The 26,665-nt window shown below is 40.4% G+C and overlaps 2 protein-coding genes across 2 annotated transcripts; one reads left to right on the top strand and one right to left on the bottom strand.

Moving 5' to 3' along the window:
* Window positions 1–10,684: 10,684 nt before the first annotated feature.
* On the bottom strand, window positions 10,685–11,695 carry LOC135077914 (large ribosomal subunit protein bL17m). The gene is made up of 2 exons (XM_063972444.1): window positions 11,357–11,695; window positions 10,685–11,271 (listed from the first exon to the last, which is right to left on the bottom strand). The coding sequence occupies exons 1-2, from the start codon at window positions 11,552–11,554 to the stop codon at window positions 10,849–10,851; spliced, it is 621 nt and encodes a 206-aa protein (XP_063828514.1). The 5' UTR covers window positions 11,555–11,695; the 3' UTR covers window positions 10,685–10,848.
* Window positions 11,696–11,951: 256 nt separating this feature from the next.
* Window positions 11,952–21,280, top strand: LOC135078358 (uncharacterized). Its single transcript, XM_063972956.1, has 13 exons — window positions 11,952–12,493; window positions 12,576–12,777; window positions 13,419–13,603; window positions 14,030–14,168; window positions 14,468–14,614; window positions 17,296–17,358; window positions 17,697–17,825; window positions 18,671–18,799; window positions 19,024–19,155; window positions 19,407–19,538; window positions 19,952–20,080; window positions 20,948–21,079; window positions 21,132–21,280. Exons 1-13 carry the CDS (start codon window positions 12,086–12,088, stop codon window positions 21,278–21,280), a joined length of 2,076 nt encoding a protein of 691 aa, XP_063829026.1. The 5' UTR covers window positions 11,952–12,085.
* The last annotated feature ends 5,385 nt before the right edge of the window (window positions 21,281–26,665 follow it).

The raw sequence follows: 26,665 nt of genomic DNA, 5'->3' as shown, positions 1-26,665 counted from the left end.
TTTGTGTTTGTTTTATTTCTATTTTATCCAGTGTTTGTGTTATTTCCATTCCTAGAAATTTGCTTATATTTCCCATATCTTTAGCTTGAAATTCTTCTTTTAATTTATTTATTATTTTCTGTCCATCTCCAATTACTAGTATGTCATCCACAAATATAAGTATGTATACATTTCTTCCTGAGTACAGACAAAAGTCACTTTGAGATTGCTTTAGTCCATTTTCTGTCAAAAACTGATTTAACTTTTCATTCCAGCATCTGGGAGCTTCTTTTAATCCGTAAAGAGCTTTTCTGAGTTTTAGTACTTTTCCTTGTTTTTTTTTATTTACACCTTCGGGATAGTCTATATATATATCTGTATTTAATTCTCCATTTAAAAACGCTGTTGGGATATCTAGTTGTTTGATACTTAGATTTTCTTGAACTGCTTTGTTTATAAATAATCTTATTGTTGTCATTCTTGCTACTGGTGCGTAAACATTCTGAGTGGTTTCTTCTTGAAAGCCTTTAGCCACTAATCTGGCTTTCTTAGTGTTGTCAGATTTTGTACGGAATACCCATTTTGTATCGATTATCTTGTGACCTTTGGGTAATTCACACTCTTCCCATGTGCTCAGCTTTTTATGTGCTTCTAGTTCCTTCTCTATAGCTTCTGACCATCCTTCTTTCTGTATTGCTTCTTTGTAGCTTATAGGATCTTCTGAGATTAATGCATACGCTATATTTGTCATGTCATAGTCATCATATTTCTTAGGAATCTTTACTTGTCTCTTTTCACGATGTAGTTCCTGGCTTTCTTCTGTGCCTTGTACTGGTTCTTCTGTCATATCCATGTTTGTCATATCCGTGTCTGTCATATCCGGTGTAATATTCTTAGAGTTTTCTTCTTCTTCACTTTCTTCTATGTGAATAGTATTATGATTCTTTTCTTCTTCATATCTGTAATCTGCCTCATCAAATCTTACATCTCTTGACTCTATTATCTCATTAGTCTTTGGATCCCATAGTCTATAGCCTGATCCACAGTATCCTATCATTCTCATAGGTTTTGCTCTTGGCTCTAATTTGCTAGGCCTTGGAAGTATTAGGCTCCAAGCCTTTGCTCCGAAAACTCTCACTTTATCCAGATTGTTTTTGCCATACCATATTTTTGCTGGTGTGTCACCTTTAAGTGCTTTCGTTGGTGACCTGTTTATTATATAGGCCGCACATCTGATTGCCTCACCCCAGAGATACTTTGGGAGGTTGGTTTCTAATAACATTGCTCTTACTTTGTTTAGTAAAGTTAAGTTCATTCTCTCACAGATAGAGTTCTGCTGTGGAGTGTATGCGCATGTAGTTTCTTGTATAATTCCATGCTCTTCATAGAATGAATGCAGTTCCTCATTTAAAAATTCTCCACCTTGGTCGGTTCTGATTCTTCTAACATTGTTTCCATTATTTTTCATAATCTTTATGTACCTCATAATATAATCCTTGGCTTCATTCTTTGATTGCAGAAGATGTACCTCCAAGAAATGTGAACAGTCATCTATGATGGTTAAGTAGTACCTTTCTCCTTCTAGTGTTACAGGTGTGACTGGCCCACCTATGTCACAGTATACCAATTGACCTATTTTGTGTGTTCTCGGTATAGGATTTTCTGTAAATGGGTTTCTGCCCGCTTTTGCCTCCATGCATACAGTACATTTTTCTTTGGATAAGGGCAAATCCAGGATTTTCATACTACTGTAATTTAAGTGGCCCATTCTTCTATGCCATAGAAGCTCTTGCTCTTCTTTTGTGATCAATCCGTGTGACGCATTTAGATTCAATTTCATTTTAAATAGTTTCCCATCACAGTTTCCTTCAATTTTAATATTACCTTTTCTCATCATGGCTTTTTCTTTGTTAAATATCACTTGAATTCCTTTCTCATTTAGTTTTAATACTGACAGCAGATTGTGTGTTAAGTTTTCTACAATTAAACAATCTTCTATAGTCACTCTGTATCCTTCTTCAGACATTCCAATTAAGTCTCCTTTGTATAAAGCTGTCATAATTCCTCCATTTGCTGCTCTTATATTTATTTGTGAAATCTTCTTTATGTTTGTCATGTATTTTTCATATTTTTTATTTATCAAATGGTAAGTAGATCCTGAGTCTATAACTAGTTGTATATCTTCATCATGTGACATTGTCTCAGCCGGTATAGTTTGTGTGGCTACAAATGATACATTCTTGTCTTTGGTGTTCTGTCTCTCTCCGATATTTGCCGAGGCTCCTCGGTTTCCTCTTCCTCTGCCTCTGTAGTTGCCTCGTCCTCTATAGTTATTGTAATTTCTCTTCGTGCAATTTCTAGCAATATGACCGAGTCCTCCGCAACTGTAGCATTTGAATGTGGTGCTCTGAAATACATATTCTCCTTTTGAATTATTTGTTGCTTTGTTATGAGCCTTCTCTTTCATTTCCACATCAAGTAATTTGCATTTTATAAATTCCACAGTGAGTTCGGTGTTAGACATTTCCAAAGCTGTTACTAAAGGTTGATATACTTTCTCAATACTAAGTAATAATTGACAGACTTTTTCTTTTTCATCTACTTTTGTACCGCTCGCTTCTATGTCTTGTATTATTTTCTCGAACTTATTTAGAAATTCTTGTACGTTTTCTTCTTTTCCTATTTTTAGGTTACTGAGCTGGCGTTTTAGGCATAAAGTGCTGAGAGTGCTCTTTCTTTGGAAGACAGATTTCAGCTTCACAATCATTTCAAATGCTGATTGGGCTCCTTTGACGTACTCCAAGTATTTATCAGGTATTCCTTGTATTATCAAGTTTCGTGCCTTCGCATCATTCTTGTTTGTTTTCTCTTCACTTTTGGTATAAATTGTTTCTTTTATTCCTTTTTCATCGAGTGCCATCTCAATCCTGAAAAGCCAGTTTTCAAAATTTCCACTATCCAATTATGGCACATTGCTTGTTGTTGCAGACATTGTATATATTTTCTCTGAAATCAAGAGCCTACCCCAGGAGAATTTCTATAACACGTGTGGACCTTTTTTTATGACCACGTTTTTTGATTAGACTTTTTTTTTTTTACTGCCTATTCTATCCTTTGTCCATCTGACTTACTTATGGGACTGGGCCCATAACCTATCGGAATTCTTGTTTAAATGAAAGCCCCATAAGTAAAAGTAATCAGTGACATTTATTTTTAACTTCTCAATTATATCTAATTAAACCTACGCACAACACGTCCGCCATTGCGAGTACGAGGGGACCGGGGATGAGGGTGTCATTTTGACAGCTCCACAGATAAAGTATTTTATCGAATAAGACCAAATAGTACAAGTTTTACAAAACAATAAAACTTGTATTATTGAGCAGAGACGATGCACAGCATCTGGTGAGAGAGATGCGTCTACTTCCGGTGTAGTTTTTTACCATTTTATACCTTAAATGACGTCATTTCCGCAATTATTTAATAGGAATTGATTTGACTTACTTCCGTTTGCCGCCATTTTAGTCACCTGGGGGCGAGCTTGCTCGGAGTTCTTCATAGAGAGCTCACCAGGAGGCCTTCTTGGGATGCTGTGCATCGTCTCTGCTCAATAATACAAGTTTTATTGTTTTGTAAAACTTGTACTATTATTCGGCATGTGACGATGCACAGCATCTGGTGAGAGACTTGTTTATTAGCTCCTGGTGACTACTTACCAATGGCGCTATGTGATGAAAGTTTTCGAGTTTCTGTAACAGAACTAGATTAGAACATGATTAATTTCAGGGTATTAACATGTTTTGTTCTAAATGCACAGTGAGAGCAGCACTAATATCACAAAGTAGGAGGGCTTGTACTTTTGTATATTTGAAATGAATAAACTGGAAAGCTACTGAACTGAATTCAGAAATTCTTTCCTCATTAAAATGCAGATTGAGTGTGTATTGATATAATTTGCCCGTATGGCAGTAAGATTCATGCGAGTCATCAACATAAGTTTATAATACAGGCGTACGATGTGATTGAAGAGTATCCAACATGCATGCTTTAGATCTGTTGATTGAAAGTTATTAATTAAATAATAATTATGTTATTTGGTGTATCGGTCGTAGATCAGTTAATAAAAGTGTCTGCCTTATAATATTGCTATTATTGTTCTGCCTACACCAGTATCTCATCAAATAATTTCATCTATGGCTAAATATCAACCCAAATTAAAGATGCCACAACGAAGTCAACAATGCCAGGAGAGGTTTTAAATCCAACAACCTTTATACTGTTTTTATCCATGTAGATTCCTAGTATTACTTGGTGTTGAAAAAAAAAAAATAATGTGTTATTATATTCCGCTGTTCGCCTCTGCTCGCCTGATTCCAGTAACTTACGCCACCGTAGCAAGGGCATACCTATGTTGTTTTTTGGGATTTGCTGTCATTTTTCCCAGTTGTTTGTATGATGCCGTAACGGTGCCGAACTTACTCGTAGGTCAAGGTTTATTAACTTAATCTTGAAATTATTCAGGTGAGACTATGTTTTGTCATGTCAGCAGCTGATCTAGATGGTAGGAGGAAAATATACATAAGCTAGTCTACGAGAAGCCTCGTAAAGGTCACATTTTAGATACCTACTGTTGGGTTTAAGGCCTTTATCAGGAAGTGAAATTGGTTAAGCTTTTATGCTTAGTAAGAAAATTAAAGTTATCTTTAATATAGTTTTAGATTAGTAATACCAGCCCCCCTAGACAAGTAGCACTTTTTGATCGAATCGAAAATTGGATACGTTATAACTTCATATAGAAGAAAGAAGGCTAGTCGACCATCCTTCGACTGGTTTGCGATTTTAAAGTGAATTTTGTCTAGACCCACAGGGCATAAAGGTAGTAGAAGAGTAGATAAACGATTTAGTCTAGCAAATAAATCTTGCTGTCGAGCTTCAAGAGGTAAGTATATAGCTACGACTGTTTTCCTTAGGCCATTAGTTTAACCACCAAGGCCAGGTTATTTTATAAGTTTTTAAAGTGGATTTTTGCCAGGTATGTTTTAGGAACGATACCTTATTACCCCCAACTCAACATACTAAAAAATTACATGTTACCTGATCCTGACGTGGAGGTCACCATGTGGTAAGAACATGGTGGAGATTCTGTATTTTGAGGGTCGGCCTCGAGCCCTGCTAAGAAAAGCCAGAAAGGTCACTTCGAGGTGCTAAGCAGGTACCTTTTGCTGTGGTGAGAAACGGGACAGCAAAGATTTAGCCTAGTTTACCACCATAGCCACCCTGGTTGAAGTCGTTGCAAAGGCTGCTGGTGAATCTCTGTGGGGTCTCTGGATATCCAGTTTCCCGAACTTTTGGAATATTTACCTTTGGATTTGAACCCAGGAGATGCCACTAAGTAGGTTGTTTTCCCCGTAAATCGACCTAGATCGTCAGATAAATTTGATTGAATCGACCTGGGAGATAATATTTTGCGCTGTCAGAGCTATTTTTACCCGACTGAACCGAAAGGAGGTGATGTTTTTCAAGTTGAAAAGTTAGAGAGACAGTTCCAATAGAGGCTCTGAATGTGCCCCTTCCTCCCTTAGTTTCGAGTATAGGCTATGCTTTGATTGTCCGATAGCAAAATTAGTGAACGCACATGAAATGAATGAAAGAATGAGAAATCCCCCATCGCTGATTATGATTTCTGATATTTTGTAGACATCCAGATGGTTGTTAAGAGATGCTGAGCTGGAGTCTTGTGTATTGGATCGGTTGTGTGGGGTCGAGTTGTGATGAGCCCTCACTGGATATCAAGCTTACCATTATAGGCACTTGTTGAGTCGTATAGATTTCGTATTTACCGACAAAATCCTTAGAGATGACGACTTGTTGAACCTGAGTTCACGTAATTGACAAGGTTTAAAGTGTTCCAGAAGATAAAATGTTACACACTAACCTTCCGTTCTAGTAGTTGCTGTCTCGTCTGGTTTGTCAAAGGTGACGAGGTTTAGTAAGTAGTTTGTGATTGTATTAATGTTTTTCGGTATGCAGTAAAGAACGAGAGATTGATAATTTTAGGGTACCTTGACAAGACATGCGGAGAGCCCGGCGGTGTCTCTGTGATCGGTATCTGCATCCAGATTTAGAATTTAGCATTCACTACTTCAGATCGGATCAATACTTACATAATTGTATCTACTGATTAGGACGTTTAATAGAATAGGTTGTTTGGTCTGTCCTTCTTGCGAAGGAATATTGTGAGGAGCAGGCTCATGCTGAGCGGTGCCTTATCTGGTAATTTCAGCATTTCGGTTTATTTGGTCAGCGTTAGACAGTCAATAGTGTTAAAACGCTGAATAAAGCACGGCGTTGAAGGGACAAGCACCGGCTTGGAGGTGAATGGCAGACGCATCCCTGGAACCATTGTCAGGTAACAGGTTGACCTCCGCAGTCTGATGACGCCTGCCACTGCCTAAGATACGCTCAAAGGCAGCCTCCGTAGAATTTGCTGAGTGGAAAGTCACTTGACTTTGCTATTCTTATTTGGTCAGCGCTAGACAGTCAAGAGTGTTGAGACGCTGAATAAAGCACGGCGTTGCAGGTGCAGGGGCAAGCACCGGCTTGGAGGTGAATGGCAGACGCATCCCTGGAACCATTGTCAGGTAACAGGTTGACCTCCGCAGTCTGATGACGCCTACCACTGCCTAAGATACGCTCAAAGGCAGCCTCCGTAGAATTTGCTGAGTGGAAAGTCATTTGACTTTGCTATTCTTATTTGGTCAGCGCTAGACAGTCAAGAGTGTTAAGACGCTGAATAAAGCACGGCGTTGCAGGGGCAAGCATCGGCTTGGAGGTGAATGGCAGACGCATCCCAGGAACCGTTGTCAGGTAAAAGGTTGACCTCCGCAGAATGATGACGCATGCCAATGCCCAAGATAGGTACGCTCAAAGGCAGCTTCCATAGAATTTGCTGAGTGGATGGTCATTTGACTTATTGGTCGTCAAGGGGACCTGAAGGGACTGATTTGGAATCCTTGGCTTTTTGTTTTATTAGTATTTGACGATTTGTAAGAACTAATTTAATCAGTCTAAGCAAATAAAGATATTATTATGTTTTGATTTTGCTTGAAGTGACCGGCTAGAGAACCAAGGTCGGATTATTTTTTAGATATCACCAGTACGAGCACAGGGTGATTTTGCCGAACAAAAATCCAGCACTGGGAGGGTGCTCCTCGCACAATGCTTATTAGGAATTTTAGCCAGGATACGCTCGTGACATGTTCAAATTCAAATTCAAAAACGTTTACTGCATGTCACATTACAATTTATATGTTGTTGCAAAATAGAAGTATACATGTTCGATGCACTTAGTACATTTTGTCATACTTATTAAGCTTCTTGATTTGCAAAAAACATTAGAATTTAATAATTCAAGCTGTAAGCTGGCTCAGTGTTGGGGGTGGCCACCCAGTCTACTAATAGTTGTAGTTTAAAGTGCTTTGTTGATGTGGTAAAGCATTTGTAGGTGCTTTATTTTATGAGCACAATGAGCCTTTTAAAATGGGTATTTATTAAGAAACTCGTACCAGAAAGAGTTATCGTTCGATTGTGGTGATGCTAACAACGTATTTTGTGCGATTGGGGCTGACGGGGCCGCCGTTAAAATTGTATAAGATGGTTGTGGGTACGTTATTCAATCTATTTATACAATATAGAGATTCGCGAGAATGCTCATTTGATCGAAAAGAGTGTTAAAGCTATCAGAATCCCACGTACCTCGTTTCATCCGTTTTGAATCTCGCCGGGGTCCGAGTTTCTCCGGTATCCGACGCTCTGGGTCCACCTACCTGCTCGTCGTCCGGAAGACACTCGTCCCCTTTGGCGCCAACCACCATCACGTACATGTCGTTCGCGGTCACATACGCGCGGTCAATTGCACTTTTTAATTTTAAACTTAGTATAAGAATGTTGAGAAATAAATTATTTCAGTGAAAATCTGAGCAGAGTTTCTGCTTACGATGTTGCTAGTTTGGAAGTTAAAGACGCTATGAAGAACTCCGAGCAAGCTCGCCCCCAGGTGACTAAAATGGCGGCAAACGGAAGTAAGTCAAATCAATTCCTATTAAATAATTGCGGAAATGACGTCATTTAAGGTATAAAATGGTAAAAAACTACACCGGAAGTAGACGCATCTCTCTCACCAGATGCTGTGCATCGTCACATGCCGAATAATGAATGATTATATTCAACATACTCAAAATAATGGTTAACCAGTCAAATGATAAATGCCTTAAAAATCATTTTAGTAAATACTCAAAGTCACTAAAGAAATGCATTAAATCTTCAAAAAAACTACTTTATACGAATGAAATGAATATGGCAAAAAATAAAACTAAACAAATGTGGAATATAATTAAAAGAATAACTGTTAAACGTAAAAACATTAGCGTTAATAACAATATCCAACTTGAAACACATGATAACTTATTGTTACAATGCCCCCACGACGTTGCCAACACCTTCAATAACTACTTCGCCTCAGTAGGACAACAACCTCCGTCTCAAAGCACAAACTGCCCCCCAGCCCCTCGCGGTCACCCTGTCGTATCACCTGCCACCAATTCCATGTTCCTACAACCTGTAACTGAAAAAGAAATCTTTAACATAATTCGAAAAATCCCTAACAAACGAAGCTGTGGAGTTGATAACATCCCCCCTACATTGCTGAAAGCATGTGCCCACGAACTGACCCCCCCGCTCACCATGCTCATTAACCAGTCATTTTCAGAGGGAATTTTCCCCACTAGGCTTAAAACGGCTATAGTTAAACCTATTCTTAAAAAAGGCGGTAAACCTAAAGACCCCGGCCAGTATAGACCGATTGCAATCCTCCCAGCATTATCTAAACCGTTCGAAAAAGCAATTGCAAACCGATTGTGCAGTTTCATGAATAAATATGACATCCTAGACGACAACCAATACGGATTCCGAGAGAATAGATCTACGACCTTAGCAATCTATCAGTTCATTCAGGAAATACTAAATTACATACGTGATAAAAGCTATGCAGTTGCAGTACTACTCGATATGACCAAAGCGTACGACAAGGTCTCCCACCCTATTCTACTAGAAAAACTACACGGTGTGGGCATCCGAGGATTGACCAACGATTGGCTACGATCTTACCTCAGTGACAGAAGACAGTGTGTACAGATCGATTTTTTTGATGATGTTACTAAGGAACAGAAGCATATTTACTCGAACTACCTCATCACAAATTGGTCTATACCACAAGGCAGCGTTCTAGGATGTATCCTCTTTTTAGCTTACATTAATGACCTCCCAAAAATCTGTAACTCATTGTGCCTACTATTTGACGACGACATCTCGCTTTTGTTTAAAGTCCCCAACAATGATACGGTACATACTGACTGTATCACAAAAACCTATGACACAATAAAAATTTGGCTTCAGGAACATAACTTACTAATAAATAATAAAAAGACTAAAATCATTCAATTTAAACCCCACCAAAAACAGCCAATAGACCTCAAAACAATAGTTAAACACCTAGACGTCGAAGAAGTAGATGAATGTAAACTCCTGGGATTAAATTTAGATACACACCTTAATTGGAAAAAACATATAGAAACCACTAAATCAAAAATATCACAATTCATATACGCGCTAAATCTCCTCAAAACAAACACAAATAAACAGTGTGCCCTGACCGCCTATTACGCCTATGCTTATGCCTGGCTTCGGTACGGAATCGTCATGTGGGGCCACACCGCCGAAGCTAAAGACCTATTTGTGGCCCAAAAGAAGTGCCTGCGAATAATTGTAAATATTAGCAGAAGGGAAAGCTGTAAACCACATTTTATCAAGGAACGGGTCCTAACTCTCCCGTCACTGTACATAATGGAAGCTGCACTATTCATAAAAAATAATAAACACCTGTTCCAAAACGACAAAAATATACGCCGCCGACACCAACTTGCACTCCCAGTCCCAAAGTTAGAAATGTACAGAAACGGTCCACAGTATCGCTGCATCCAAATTTATAATCAACTCCCTGAATACCTAAAAACTGAAACAAAAACAAATACATTCAAATTCAAATTGAGATCCCTATTATTTGACAAAAGTTACTACAGTGTTGACGATTACATGAGTGACCTAACCCTTAAAAAAATGAAAGAGAATGTGTCAATATCTTTAAGAAAGTAAAATGTAATATAGTGCAATATCCTACCTATAATACCTAATAAACAATATAATATATAGTATATAATTGTACAAAATAATATTATAATTTACATTAATATTAAGGAAAATTATTACCACTAAGCATTATTTTGTAATTGTTAATGTTAGATGTTAACTAAGTATTAAATGATTGTGACTTTGCTACACCCTCACAGGGTCAATGTATGAATGCATGTATATCTGTATGTGCTGAATATGTTAATGCAAATGAATAAATAAATAAATAAATAATATAATAAACTTATCAAAAAAATAAATTATGCTAAAACTAGCGCAGACCACCGATTTTTAGTTGGCCGATAGTTGGGCCCGATTTTAATTTGTTTATCAGCATTGTCTTCATTACTTCAAATTATTTAGGTTAAAAATAAACTTAATGCGTCACTCCCACAAAAAATATTGTTCAGAAGAATCAGACAATATTATTTTATGGGTTTTAAATAAAAAGTCTTATACATAATTTTCTAAAACTAGAATGTATTATCATTATATTAGTTTATAAACTTAGATAAAGCTTCATCCAATAACTTTTGATGGCAAATAGAAATTACAGATAATGAAAGTTATGTCTTGTCTAAAAACATTTCTATGTTATTTCAAAATCTGGATTATTGTGTTATTTTAACTTTCAGGTGTTTTACTCTCAGCACTTGTTTTTGAGGGCTCCTGTGATGTTGCCATTGATGCTTGGGTCTCCTCTGCTTTGCCTATTTTTTCGGCCATTTCTGCATATTTTGATTGCCTGTAGTCATATTTGGCTGCATCCAGTAAAACATTTTGGATCAGTTGTCGGTTATTTGACTGCCTGTTCACCAGCGAAGGATAAGGATTCCCTCTCAATTCAAGCACCACTTTATCATTGCATCGGCTGGGAAGTACTCTGGGAGCATTCAACATTCTTGTGAAAGCTGTGTTGCAGTTTTCAAATCGTGGAACCAAAACTTTAAATAGTTTATGAACAAGTTCTTTCTCAAGAAGCCAGAAATTCGCTACATCCATAGTTGGTTTATGACAGTCCCCATAGCGGATCGCCTCTGAAATAAGCTGCAAAACAGAAACAAAGTAAGAAGTCAATAAGTTGGTAAATACCCATGGAATTTTAATAATTATACAAGTAAGTAATACTGACCCTCTCGGCGTACTGGCGAGCTTCATCGCCTCTGTTATGATTTAATTCAATTCTTTCGTATTTGATTAAGCCAGTAACAGTTTTACGTAATTTATCTAGTCTACCTTCGGGGCCTTTCACGTTTTTTAAGTTGCGATGTCTAGTGGGAACCTTTATGCGCAGTTTAGACACCAATTTTGAAACATCTGCTTGGTTCATTTTGAATTTATCTGCGTCGCAACAGAATATTTATGAAATTACTGGTGGTTTATAGTACCTATTTCTTCAATTTCAATATTTTTGGAATCCTGTTTTGAGGTTAGGATTATTTTGTATGATTTTGACAGTTCGCCGACTGGCCGTAGCTTTTGACAGTGACATTCTTTTTTTTTTAATATAATTTACGCTCTAGAACGCTCATAGAAAGAACGCTAGTACGCGAATCAAGGGTTAATTTATTAATTAGTTTATACTATTTTAATTAAAATTAAATGTGCATTCTTCAACATATTAGGTGTATAGTTTAATTAAAAACTATAAATTATAAAAAAATCGAAGTAGGTATTTAAATAAATTTGTTTTCATATAAAATATAACTGTCAAACAAAATATAACCTTCAAATTTTATTTTGTCAACAAAATAGACAAAATATTGTAAATAAGCGAAAATAAAATAATTAAGCCGATTAAAAATATCATGTGATGTATTTATATTAATTAACAGTCTGGTTAATCTTAGGTTTCAAAGAAATGGCCTCATCTGGAGAAGGACCTCCTGAAGATGGAGTTTTCGACCTTCTCACTGAATTGTGCAGTAACACTGCATCCAAATATTGTTCCCACAACCGTATATCACAGAAACGGCTCACCAACAAGATGCGGACCCATGCTTATGAGATAATCCTGAAGAAAACTACGAAGGAAATACCTACCAGTGACAATGATCCAGTGGTTGATTTGTTATCGTTCTACTTAGTTTCTCATCAGAACGCAAAGAACGTTGCAGAGTATAAAAGATGCGTGGAGTTGAAAAAAGCTATAAGTACAATACGACGGCATGATTTTGGAGAAAATAAGGATAACATTGATAGTGTGCTTAAATTCCTGGTAGGATTGAGTAATTCTGTAAAGGAGGATTTGTCCCCAGAAATGTACAAGGTAATATTTTTCGTGTAATCTGTCTTATTGTACCAATATTTGAACACTTAGTATCTTGCCTACAACCTATGTTTTCTTTCAGAGTCCATTTTCATTTGGCCTATTCAATGAAATGCTACCGAAACCTCCTCGTGAAGTGTTTGGATCTCCACAGCCATATCCTTACTTCCCATCTCATGTGTTCGATTTGCCATACTCTCTGCGGCGCCAGGGAAGAATGCTGGACAGCCAGATTTCTCAAACTTACACCGAATACACTGTAGAAAGTTTCGATTCTAGAGCTTGTAAGTTTAATATAATTTTTAATAATTTACAAGATGCAGTAACTGCTTGTAAGTTAATTGATAAAAGTTAGCAAATGTGATTGGCCAAAATAAATGTACTTAGCTGCTTCATGATCTGTTTTTATTGACATGATCTTTTGACTTGATTTGAAATTATAAAAGTAATTACCAACTTAAAATTAAATATTAACACAATTATTTTTTCAATTATTTGTCAGGTGAGCATTACCAATGGCAATAGGCTAGTTTACCTAAAAAAATTTTTTTAGTCTGTCAATTTTAGTATAAAAAGCTATTGCACACGTATATTTTTAATTGTCAATCAAACAAATAATTAAAAAGTTATAGTGCGTTGAAGTTCCGCGCGACGTCACAAAGTGCTGCAATTTTACGCACTCACTGACGTCACGGGCCTTTTCTTTAGAACTTTGGTACGCTTTATCTCTTTACATTTTCATTAGTTTTAAAAAGTGAAAAATAGGTGTTGAGGAGTTTTTGATATAAGCTAACTGACGGACTAATTAAAACTTGCTTTTTTACGCAGGAAACATCCCTATTTGCCATGCTAGAGTTCTTTTTGTTGTTTTATTAGAAACCATAATATTCTAAATTAGAGTATTTTTTTCAATGTAATGTTTCAGTGCTAGCTGATACAGCATCTCAACAGAAGTCAGAAGTGAAGACATTCCTGAGCCCTATGTCTCTAGCATCCATGACTTCCACCCACTTGTCTCCTTATTCAGAAAGCTTGGTGAACTATACTCGGCTCACTGGCCCAAGAGACCTACAGATTCCCTCATCACCACATACTGAGGCCAATATAAAGGTTTGTAAGCTTTCTTGCTAAATATTCATCAAGTATGCAAAATTATAGCCTGATATGATAATGAGATGATGAATTTTTGGGCATTGAAATAAACTGGCAGAAATAGGAAACTGCCAGGGAATGCAGTTTCGATAAAGCCATGTCATGTTAGATATTATTAAGCCTTTTCTAATACTAGCTTTTGCCTGCGGATTCACCCGCGTGAAATTTAGTTTGTCACATATTGTCATAAATTATAGCCTATGTGTTATTCTGGGTTATAAACAATAATACTGTAAAGTTTCGTCAAAATCCGTTCAAACAACGAGTAACAAACATCTAGATATCCAGACATACAAACTTTCACATTTATAATATTAGTAGGATCTAACATGGCAGAGCATGTCAATCCTTGATTATGCAGTTTTTTTATCATCCATGTTTCAGGTGTCTTTCACAAGCACAAATGAGAAGCTGGACATGAAGGAGGTGTTCCGAGCGAAGACAGACGACGAGTCGCTCGACATCTGGGAGCTGGCGACACAAATAGACAAAGACGTGCCCAACGATATCTGGGAGATTGTTTGTAAGTGTTTTCTTTACTTTCTGTCTTCTTCTAGGAAGAGTTTGAAATATTACAAGATTACCTTTTGGAAAGGTTGCCAAAATGTTCAATATCAGTGTTCCAACCCTAAATCAGCTAAAGAAACAAATGTAATATTGCCATCATTATCATCATCATTTCAGCCACAGGATGGCCACTGCTGAATATACACCTCCCTCAATGATTTCCATTCCACATGGGCTAGATATAAAATTGCCATGCTTTCTCTTAGTTCACTTTTGACTCTTTCTTCAATCTTAGTATTTTTCATCTTTTTACAGCAAAGTTGCCCCCAATAACCGAACGACAGCTGATCGCGAGCTCGTCACGTGAACTAGGGCTGTGGAAACGGATATACGCAGACAAAATGGACTCCTTGAAGGTCGTGTCGGAAAGACAATTCATACGGCATATCATGTACCTCATCAGTGAGTATTTGACTTCTTACCATGTACAGTCGGCGTCAAATAGTTGGTGACACCCAAAGTAGCCAATAAGTTCGCATTACGTTTTTGTTACTGGCCACTTTAGGCTTTACGAACTATTTGGCGCTGACTGTATTAGCTCTAATAACAAATACATAATTATCTAGACCGCCAATAGGGATGTTGTTTCCTGGGTCAAAAAGCAAGAGTTTTAATTAGTCCGTCAGTTAACTTATCAAAAAATACTCTACACGTATTTTTCACTTTTTCAAACTAATGAAAATTTAAAGAGATAAAGCGCGCCAAAGTTCATAAGAAGAGGCCTGTGACGTCAATGCGTGCATAAAGGTGCCGCACGTTGTGACGTCGTGCGGAACTTCAACGCACCATAACTATGTAATTATTTGTTAGATTGACAAATAAAAATATATGTGTCCAATATTTTTTGATATTAAACATGACGGACTAAAAAATTTTTTTAGGAAACTAGCCTATTCGAGAGTCGTTAGTTCGATCCTCGTCCACCGCCGCATATGACTTCTCGCACATCTTATTTGTGCAGACTGACTAGTTTTAGCCAGTTTTCTCCCATTACAAATTAGACCTCTCTCTCGCGGAGGGCGTGGCCTTAGAAGGCGTGTCGAAGCCCCGCCTCCGTCGCTACAGTGCTGCGCTGGCGCTTTTATGCTGTCAGTCTTATTTCACGCGAGTTGTGAGATTTAAATAAAAAATTCTTTCAGTTGGCGTCGAAACTAGCTCATTTCCCTACAACGAGGAGACAGACGCTCTCTCTTTCGCAGAGGGCGTGGTTTTGGGAGATTTACGTCGCTACAGCGCTGTGCTAGCTTGGCCGGAATCATACCATACTTACACATATCTCAGTCTTTTTCCTCGCGATTGATTCTTGTAACATTTTGCATAATTACCTTCTAGTTGGCGTCGAAACTAGCTCATTTCCCTACAACGAGGAGACAGACGCCCTATCTCTGGCAGAGGGCGTGGTCTTAGAGGGCGTGTCGCGATCCCGCCTCTGTCGCTATAGCGCTGCGCTGGCGCTTTTATGCTGTCAGTCTTTTTTTACGACAGTTGTGAAATTTTAAATAAAAATTTCTTTCAGTTTTCGTCAAAACTAGCTCATTTCCCTACAACGAGGAGACAGACCCCCTCTCTCTCGCAGAAGGCGTGGTTTTGGAAGGCTTGCGTCACTACAGTGCAGCGCTGTGCTAGCTTGGGCGGAATCATACCATACTTACACATATCTCTGTCTTTTTCCTCGCGATTGATTCTTGTAACATTTTACATAATTACCTTCTAGTTGGCGTAGACAAAATACTTTCCAGTCGGCGTCGAAACTACAACGAGGAAACAGACGCCCTCTCTCTCGCAGTATTTTTTTTCTATGCGATTTATTGCTATGATTTGAAATAAAATATCTTGTCGTAGCTCGTTTCTTTATAACAAGGAGTCAGACGCCCCGTCACTCGCGAAACAGTGCCATAGTTTGGCCGCTAGCGTATTCTAATACACAAGGACACGTGTACATAAAATAAATACCGATCATAGTCGTTTCATATAGCAAAATATCTTCCAGTCGGTGTAGAGACCAGCTCATTCCCCTACAACGAGGAGACAGACGCTCTCTTTCTCGCGGAGGGTGTGGTCTTAGAGGGCGTGTCTAAGCCCCGCCTCCGTCGCTACAGCGCGGCGTTAGCACGCGCGGGCTCGTACTATAGATGCTCTTTCTTTTTCCACGCGATTTATTGCTATGATTTGAAATGAAATATCTTGTAGCAGGGTTAAAAATCAGCTCGTTTTATCAGGACAAGGAGTCAGACCCCCGTCACTCGCGGAGACAGTGCCATAGTTTAGCCGCTAGCGCATTATAATACGCTCATCTTATTTAGTTTCCTATTTAAATAAATAAGACAAAATATCTTCCAGTCGGCGTAGAGACTAGCTCATTTCCCTACAACGAGGAGACAGACGCCTCGCAGAAGGCGTGGTTTTGGAAGGCTTGCGTCACTACAGTGCAGCGCTGTGCTAGCTTGGGCGGAATCATACTATACTTACACATTATGTCTGTCTTTTTCCTCGCGATAAATTGCTGTAAGCTTTTACATTATTATCTTCTAGTTGGCGTCGAAACTAGCTCGTTTCCCTACAACGAGGAGACAGACCCCCTCTCTCTCGCAGAAGGCGTGGTTTTGGAAGGCTTGCGTCACTACAGAGCAGCGCTGTGCTAGCTTGGGCGGAATCATACTATACTTACACATTATCTCTCAGTCTTTTTCCTCGCGATTGATTCTTGTAACATTTTGCATAATTACCTTCTAGTTGGCGTCGAGACCAGCTCGTTTCCCTACAACGAGGAAACAGACGCCCTCTCTCTCTCAGAAGGCGTGGTCTTAGAGGGCGTGTCGCGGCCGCGCCTCTGTCGCTACAGCGCGGCGTTAGCACACGCGGGCTCGCACTATTGACGCTCTTTCTTTTTCCACGCGATTTATTGCTATGATTTGAAATAAAATATCTTGTAGTAGGGTTAGAAGTCAGCTCGTTCTCTCAGGACAAAGAGTCAGACCCCCGTCACTCGCGAAGACAGTGCTATAATTTAGCCGCTAGTCCATTATAATACGCTCATCTTATTTAGTTTCCTATTTAAATAATTAAGACAAAATATTTTCCAGTCGGCGTCGAAACTAGCTCGTTTCCCTACAACGAGGAGACAGACCCCCTCTCTCTCGCAGAAGGCGTGATTTATGGAAGGCTTGCGTCACTACAGTGCAGCGCTGTGCTAGCTTGGGCGGAATCATACTATACTTACACATTATGTCTGTCTTTTTCCTCGCGATAAATTGCTGTAAGCTTTTACATTATTATCTTCTAGTTGGCGTCGAAACTAGCTCGTTTCCCTACAACGAGGAGACAGACCCCCTCTCTCTCGCAGAAGGCGTGGTTTTGGAAGGCTTGCGTCACTACAGAGCAGCGCTGTGCTAGCTTGGGCGGAATCATACTATACTTACACATTATCTCTCAGTCTTTTTCCTCGCGATTGATTCTTGTAACATTTTGCATAATTACCTTCTAGTTGGCGTCGAGACCAGCTCGTTTCCCTACAACGAGGAAACAGACGCCCTCTCTCTCTCAGAAGGCGTGGTCTTAGAGGGCGTGTCGCGGCCGCGCCTCTGTCGCTACAGCGCGGCGTTAGCACACGCGGGCTCGCACTTTTGACGCTCTTTCTTTTTCCACGCGATTTATTGCTATGATTTGAAATAAAATATCTTGTAGTAGGGTTAGAAGTCAGCTCGTTCTCTCAGGACAAAGAGTCAGACCCCCGTCACTCGCGGAGATAGTGCCATAGTTTAGCCGCTAGCGCATTATAATACGCTCATCTTATTTAGTTTCCTATTTAAATAAATAAGACAAAATATCTTCCAGTCGGTGTAGAGACTAGCTCATTCCCCTACAACGAGGAGACAGACGCCCTAACTCTGGCAGAGGGCGTGGTTTTAGAGGGCGTGTCTAAGCCCCGCCTCCGTCGCTACAGCGCGGCGTTAGCACGCGCGGGCTCGGACTATACTTACACATTATCTCTCAGTCTTTTTCCTCGCGATAAATTGCTGTAAGATTTTACATAATTACCTTCTAGTTGGCGTCGAAACTAGCTCATTTCCCTACAACGAGGAGACAGACGCCCTATCTCTCGCAAAAGGCGTGGTCTTAGAGGGCGTGTCTAAGCCCCGCCTCCGTCGCTACAGCGCGGCGTTAGCACGCGCGTGCTCGGACTATACTTACATATTATATCTTGTCTTTTTCCTCGCGATTTATTCTTGTAAAGCCTGGTCCGTGAGCACGTAGAATTTTGTCCAATGACCCCAAGCTACCCATCCTTATCGCTCGCGCGTAATTATATTGCTGTCGCGACTGTGCGACCCGCGCCCGCAGTGAGTGTGCGAGAGCGACAGCAACAAATGGTGATAAGGATGGGTAGTTTGGGGTCACTGGACAAAATTCTACGTGCTCACGGACCAGGCTTTAACATTTTGCATAATTACCTTCTAGTTGGCGTCGAAACTAGCTCATTTCCCTACAACGAGGAGACAGACGCCCTATCTCTGGCAGAAGGCGTGGTCTTAGAAGGCGTGTCTAAGCCGCGCCTCCGTCGCTACAGCGCGGCGTTAGCACGAGCGGGCTCGTACTATAGACGCTCTTTTTTTCCATGCGATTTATTGCTATGATTGATTTGAGATAAAATATCTTGTCGTAGCTCGTTTCCTTGTAACAAGGAGTCAGACCCACGCCCCGTCACTCGCGAAACACATAGTTTGGCCGCTAGCGTATTATAATACACAGGGAAACGTGTACATAAAATAAAAACCGATCATAGTCGTTTCATATAGCAAAATATCTTCCAGTCGGTGTAGAGACCAGCTCCTTCCCCTACAACGAGGAGACAGACGCTCTCTCTTTGGCAGAGGGCGTGGTATTAGACGGCGTGTCGCGATCCCGCCTCCGTCGCTACAGCGCTCCGCTGGCGCTTTTATGCTGTCAGTCTTTTTACGACAGTTGTGAGGTTTTAAATAAAAAAATCTTTCAGTTGGCGTCGAAACTAGCTCATTTCCCTACAACGAGGAAACAGATGCCCTCTCTCTCGCAGAAGGCGTGGTTTTGGAAGGCTTGCGTCACTACAGTGCAGCGCTGTGCTAGCTTGGGCGGAATCATACTATACTTACACATTATCTCTCAGTCTTTTTCCTCGCGATTGATTCTTGTAACATTTTACATAATTACCTTCTAGTTGGCGTCGAAACCAGCTCGTTTCCCTACAACGAGGAGACAGACGCCCTATCTCTGGCAGAGGGCGTGGTCTTAGAGGGCGTGTCTAAGCCACGCCTCCGTCGCTACAGCAGCGCGGCGTTAGCACGCGCGGGCTCGTACTATAGACGCTCTTTCTTTTTTCACGCGATTTATTGCTATGATTTGAAATAAAATATCTTGTAGTAGGGTTAGAAGTCAGCTCGTTTTCTCAAGACAAAGAGTCAGACCCCCGTCACTCGCGAAGACAGTGCCATAGTTTAGCCGCTAGCGCATTATAATACGCTCATCTTATTTAGTTTCCTATTTAAATAAATAAGACAAAATACTTTCCAGTCGCGATTTATTGCTATGATTTGAGATAAAATATCTTGTCGTAGCTCGTTTCCTTGTAACAAGGAGTCAGACGCCCCGTCACTCGCCAAACAGTGCCATAGTTTGGCCGCTAGCGTATTCTAATACAAAGGGAAACGTGTACATAAAATAAATACCGATCATAGTCGTTTCATATAGCAAAATATCTTCCAGTTGGCGTTGAGACCAGCTCGTTCCCCTACAACGAGGAGACAGACGCCCTATCTCTGGCAGAGGGCGTGGTCTTAGAGGGCGTGTCTAAGCCCCGCCTCCGTCGCTACAGCGCGGCGTTAGCACGCGCGGGCTCGTACTATAGACACTATTTTTTTTCCACGCGATTTATTGCTATGATTTGAAATAAAATATCTTGTAGCAGGGTTAGAAGTCAGCTCGTTTTCTCAGGACAAAGAGTCAGACCCCCGTCACTCGCGGAGACAGTGCCATAGTTTAGCCGCTAGCGCATTATAATACGCTCATCTTATTTAGTTTCCTTCCTATTTAAATAAATAAGACAAAATACTTTCCAGTCGGCGTCGAGACCAGCTCGTTTCCCTACAAAGAGGAAACAGACGCCCTCTCTCTCGCAGTCTTTTTTCCATGCGATTTATTGCTATGATTTGAGATAAAATATCTTGTCGTAGCTCGTTTCCTTGTAACAAGGAGTCAGACCCCCGTCACTCGCGGAGACAGTTTTATAGTTTAGCCGCTAGCGTATTATAATACACAGGGAAATGTGTACATAAATAAATACCGATCATAGTCGCCGTCTCGTCGCCAGTCGGCGTCGAAACTAGCTTATTTCCCTACAACGAGGAAACCGACGCCCTCTCTCTCGCAGAGGGCGTGGTTTTGGAAGGCTTGCGTCGCTAGCTTAGGCGGAATCATAATATACTTACACATTATCTCAGTCTTTTTCCTCGCGATAGATTGCTGTAAGATTTTACATTATTATCTTATAGTTGGCGTCGAAAATAGCTCGTTTCCCTACAACGAGGAGACAGACGCCCTATCTCTGGCAGAAGGCGTGGTCTTAGAGGGCGTGTCTAAGCCCCGCCTCCGTCGCTACAGCGCGGCGTTAGCACATGCGGGCTCGCACTATACTTACACATTATCTCTCAGTCTTTTTCCTCGCGATTGATTCTTGTAACATTTTGCATAATTACCTTCTAGTTGGCGTCGAAACCAGCTCATTTCCCTACAACGAAGAAACAGACGCTCTCTCTCTGGCAGAAGGCGTGGTTTTAGAGGGCGTGTCGCGGCCCCGCCTCCGTCGCTATAGCGCTGCGCTGGCGCTTTTATGCTGTCAGTCTTTGTTTACGACAGTTGTGAAATTTTAAATAAAAATTTCTTTCAGTTGGCGTCGAAACTAGCTCATTTCTCTACAATGAGGAAACAGACGCTCTCTCTTTCGCAGAGGGCGTGGTTTTAGAAGGCGTGTCTCGACCGCGCCTCCGTCGCTACAGCGCGGCGTTAGCACGCGCGGGCTCGCACTACAGACGCTGAGAGCGTTCTTTCTGTTTCCTCGCGATTGATTTGCTTTGAAATTTAAAATAAGATCTTGTCAGGGTAGACGCTAGCAAGCTAGCTAGTCGGCGCGGCGTCGAGACCAGCTCCTTACCATACGACGAGGAAACAGACGCTCGCTCTCTCGCAGAGGGCGTGGTCTTAGAAGGCGTGTCGCGGCCTACGTAGCGTGTAGACGCTACAGCGCTGCGCTGGGCTCATACATATTATCTAAGCTCTCAGTCTATTATGTGATTGATTTTATGTGAGATTTGATTTGATTCCGTATAACAAAGAGTCAGACGCCCCGTCCCTCGCGGAGATAGTGCCTTAAATAAAGGAATTTACGTATTAATCTATAATATAGCCGCTGTATAAAATACCGTGTATTATAAATATACACTTGGGAAGTGTTTAGATAAATATTTAGTTTATTATATTAATAAATGAGGCGAAATATCTTCCAGTCGGCGTTGAGACCAGCTCATTTCCCTACAACGAGCAAACAGACGCCCTATCTCTGGCAGAGGGCGTGGTCTTAGAAGGCGTGTCGCGGCCCCGCCTCTGTCGCTATAGCACTGCGCTGGCGCTTTTATGCTGTCAGTCTTATTTCACGCGAGTTGTGAGATTTGAAATAAAATTCCTTCCAGTTGGCGTCGAAACTAGCTCATTTCCCTACAACGAGGAAACAGACGCCCTCTCTCTCTCAGAAGGCGTGGTCTTAGAGGGCGTGTCTAAGCCCCGCCTCCGTCGCTACAGCGCGGCGTTAGCACGTGCGGGCTCGCACTACCGGCGGTTGTATCGGTTTGCTTTCAACCACTCGCTGGGCGACGGAATGCACAGTCGGGGACTGGTTTATGAGGTAAGTTCCCAACCCACACTATCTATATACAGGGTGTTACTTTGCATTCTTGCCATATTTACAGAGGTTACTATATTACTGATACTGAACACAAATCCGTAAAAAAATAATGCACGAAAATTTTGTTTTTTAATCTTGAGTATTTTATTTTATCGACAATCTGTTAAACACACCACTAATTATCGTAACGCATGCACATCACTTGTTGGCGATGGCGATGGAGACTTTTTTACTTTTTATTGTATTTTTAAATATCTATTGCAATCTATTGTCTTTAAAATGTCTTTTTGACACTTGTAAAAAACTGAGAAATCCATCAATCACAAATCACGTTATAAATAATACAAAAATGTCTGAAGCGTATTCAAACAACGAATAATTTAATCAAAATGGTGCTTGGAGTGTCTGCAAGACGTCTTAGACGAAATGCTTGATGACGTGCCCTTAGCGTTACACCAAATGCTCTACTACCAGCAGGATGGTGCTCCCCCCACAATAAGGACGTCAAGTGCGCTTATAATACGTTTGGTGAACAGTGGATTGGACGAGGGGTCCAGTAGCTTGGCCACCACGATCCTCGGACCTGACCCCAATGGATTTTTGGAGTGACTTGAAATGACTAGTATGCGCAGAAGAGATAAACAGTGAAAGGAGAGATGAAAGGATTGTTTTAGTGAAACTGTGAGACAAAAAGTTTATGTGTTGCGAAAACTAAAGCGAAAAATCTACGCTTCGCCGTAGACTGTGCCTTCATCAGATGATCAGAACGGAGGACACTTTGAACACTTGCTTCGCAGTACGTAAACTTTGTAAGTAGGAACTTATAAATAAATAGTTAATTATTGTGAATAAGGTGATTTCATTTCATACTTAATTTATTAATTTGTAAAAATAGGGTACAATGTTATAAATTAATTAAAACCCTAATAATTATTAGGTACGTACTTTTGACGGTCCTAAGCCCGTAAAGTAGAAAGGAAAATCTAAAATCAACTGAAGAGTATTTTAAAATAATTATTATGACTGGATAAAAAGGCTGGTACCCAGAGCCATAAATCAACAGATTATTAAGAACTAGGCCACGCCCACTAGGTTTATTCCACTTGCACCTGTAGAACGTGCGAGACAAAATTGGTTTATTCCAATTTGTACTGAAAAACCAAATTTACTAAAATCTTAGTGTACTTTCTTTATGGGAGTCTCTTGTTTATCTTAAATAATAGGTATTGTTCCCTACTTTTATCTCTGTGAATATGGCAAGAATGCAAAGTAACACGGTGTATATAAAAGAAAGTCGTGTTAGTTACTCCACTTATAACTCAAGAACGGCTGAACCGATTTAGCTGAAAATTGTCAGGGAGGTAGTTTAGAGCCAGGAGAAGGACATAGGATACTTTTTATCCCGTTCGAAATTAAAAAAAAAGTCTGCTTATTTATTGCCATTAAGGCGGAACAAAGTTCGCCGGGTCAGCTAGTAAAAAAATATTCCTGAATTGCATTCTTCCTTGAATTTTATGTTCGTTTTTATCTTCTTGGTTTGTAAATTACCCTCAATCAAAGGGTTAATTCGTCGCTTACCTCTCTAACTGATGTATCTGAAATTTTTTTCGAAACTGAGTTATCTACACCATCTTAATCAATTTTGCAAAACGAATCGATCTGTCTTATCCCCTGAGCATTTTGCTCAATGTCAGTTACGGCAGTTAGAGAGGCAAGTGATTAATTGTGAGACCCGGTTTCTACCTAGGCAGAGCGGAGCAGAGAAGTGTTTTGAATAACCAATCAGATTTCATTATTTCCACTTCTCTTCTGTGCTCCGCACAGCTCCGCTCTTCTCACACATCTCGAATCGTGAGAGCCAAGGAAGATCTTAATAATGTACAGTCGCGGAATGAAAAGGTTCGTCAGTTTTCAAATTGATTCCTTCAACGAATCGCGAGCACATATTACCTTTTGAAACTATGTTACAGAATAATCTCGAGTTAGACAAAATAATCTTTAACTGTTAGTCAGTAAAGTTCAAAATTATTCAGATTAAAGTTGTTTGACATTTATCTTGTCAAGAAGATTATTATGATTGAACTAAAACCTTCTTGTTGGTTCAACCTGCCATTATTATTTCTATTAAATAAAAAAAAATACATTTTGTAACATATTGCACTGATGGGACAGAAAAATAAGCAAAACCTTCTTCGTTAGCAAACGTCACATTTATTTAAATGTTAGCAGCACTGTTTCTTGCACTGTTATGTTGGCAGGTTTGACTCTTACAGTACCTAGTGCAAGCGAAAACCGACACTAAGGTGACGAACCTTTTCATTCCGCGACTGTACATGCGGTTACAATAAAATTATGTATAAATGGAAATGAATGTCCCTTAACTAAACAAACTATCATCTTCGACTAGGCTGCCAGGGAAGTCATCAGACGGTACCTTCTCCAATACCGTCTATCAGCTACTGAGATATACGAAGAGTGTTGCAAGAGCAGCGCCGAAGACATCAACTGCATGCCCACGCTGCTGCAGATAGCTTACCACATGGAGCCATTGGTTGCTGAGATAGAAACCGTCGCTTCCATCTACAGGGTGGCGGAACCTGGTAAGTTAGGAACATTCTAGCAACTACGTACTAAAGCCTGGTCCGTGAGCACGTAGAATTTTGTCCAATGACCCCAAGCTACCCATCCTTATCACTCGCGCGTAATTATATTGCTGTCGCGACTGTGCGACGGGCGCCCGCAGTGAATGCGAGCCAGACCAGGCTTTAGTACCATTTACTAGGCAGAGACTAGGAGTAAAGCTTCAACCACACCAACGCGTGCAGATCGCCATCGCGGTGTGATCAAAGGCCAATGACAGGTCGCGCGACTTATGACAGTTCACGCGACCTGTCATTGGCCTTTGCGCCGGCGATGGCGATCTGCACGCTTTGGTGTGGTTGAAGCTTAAGTGGTGATGGGAGTATCAACTGTATGACTACATACGAAGAATGTCGCAAGAGCAGTTCGGAAGACATCAACTGCATGCCCACGCTGCTGCAGATAGCTTACCACATGGAGCCGCTGCTTGCCGAGATAGAGACCGTCGCTTCCATCTACAGGATGGCGGAACCTGGTGAGTCCAAGGAACATTCTAGAATAAGTTATTCGAATCTGTGACTTATGGCATTCTCTATTCTTTCTTCAAGCAACATCTGTCCCCTCGCCAGCATGGGTTCATCGAGAAAAGATCGACAGTGAGTAATCTTTTAGAATACAAGAACTATCTCTGCTCGGCCTTTGCTCGGGGACTCCATTTACACGGACTTCTCTAAGGCATTTGACAAGGTAAATCACTTCATACTTTGTCGGAAGCTCAAGGGTTATGGTGTCCACGGCAGTCTACTGCGCTGGCTAGAATCGTATCTGGATAATAGGAGTCAAATAGTAAGTGTACATGGGCATCTTTCATCGCCGACAGCGATCACCTCCGGTGTTCCGCAAGGCTCGCATCTGGGACCGTTGCTATTCTCGATTTTCATCAATGACCTGGCTGAACAACTAACGGTTCCCTGCTTGCTCTACGCTGATGATCTCAAAATTTTCTTAGAAATTAATGATCTTGGAAACTGTTCTGAACTGCAGAGGAACTTGTCATTGGTGGCCAAGTGGTGTTCTGATAACCATATGTTCTTAAATACCAACAATTACCTTGTTATATCTTTTGGTACTTCTAAAAATAAAACATATTATGATTATTCTCTACACGGATTTGTATTAAGACGCGAATCCGTTGTCAGAGACCTGGGGGTGTACTTTGACGAGGGTCTTTCATTTCGTTGTCATTACGACCATATTGTCTCCAAATGTACTCAACTCCTTGGCGTTGTCACACGTTCTACAAGGGACTTCAAGAACCAATCTACCCTTATATGCCTATACTACTCACTGATCAGAAGCATCTTGGAGTATGGTTGTGTAATCTGGTCGCCATTCTATAATGTTCACTCGGACCGAATTGAGGGTGTCCAAAGAAAGTTTCTGAATATTCTTTGCTTCAGATTGGGTTTGGGTCGCGAATATAGGTCATACAGGGCAAGGCTACAGCGCTTCAAAATGACGTCTCTGGCCTCCAGACGTGAATGTCTTGAACTGGTCTGTCTGCACAAGATTTTGCACTCTGAACTTGATTCACCAAATCTTCTTTCCCTTCTTAATTTTAACATTCATTACAAATCCCGAAACCCTATCAAAAAATTATTTTCGCTCCAAGTCTACAAAAACAATACCTCTTTTTACAACCCTATAAGGGGCCATCCATAAAGTACGTCACACGAATTTCATGATTTTTTGACCCCCCCTCCGTCCTTGTCACAGGTGGTCACATTTCTGAGACCCCCCCCTCCCTAGTGTGACGTCACATGTTTTGCAATTTCACATCGAAAAATTATTAAATTAACAGCAGTTCGGAAATTAGTTTTATTTCCATTTAAATTAAGTACATTTTTTATGAAATCAACATTATATCAAATATTTAAAACAAT

This window comes from Ostrinia nubilalis, chromosome 14 (assembly GCF_963855985.1).
Source record: "Ostrinia nubilalis chromosome 14, ilOstNubi1.1, whole genome shotgun sequence".
Taxonomy (NCBI): domain Eukaryota; kingdom Metazoa; phylum Arthropoda; class Insecta; order Lepidoptera; family Crambidae; genus Ostrinia; species Ostrinia nubilalis.
Note: the sequence above shows the minus strand (reverse complement) of the source record. Positions and strands in the feature narration are given on the sequence as shown.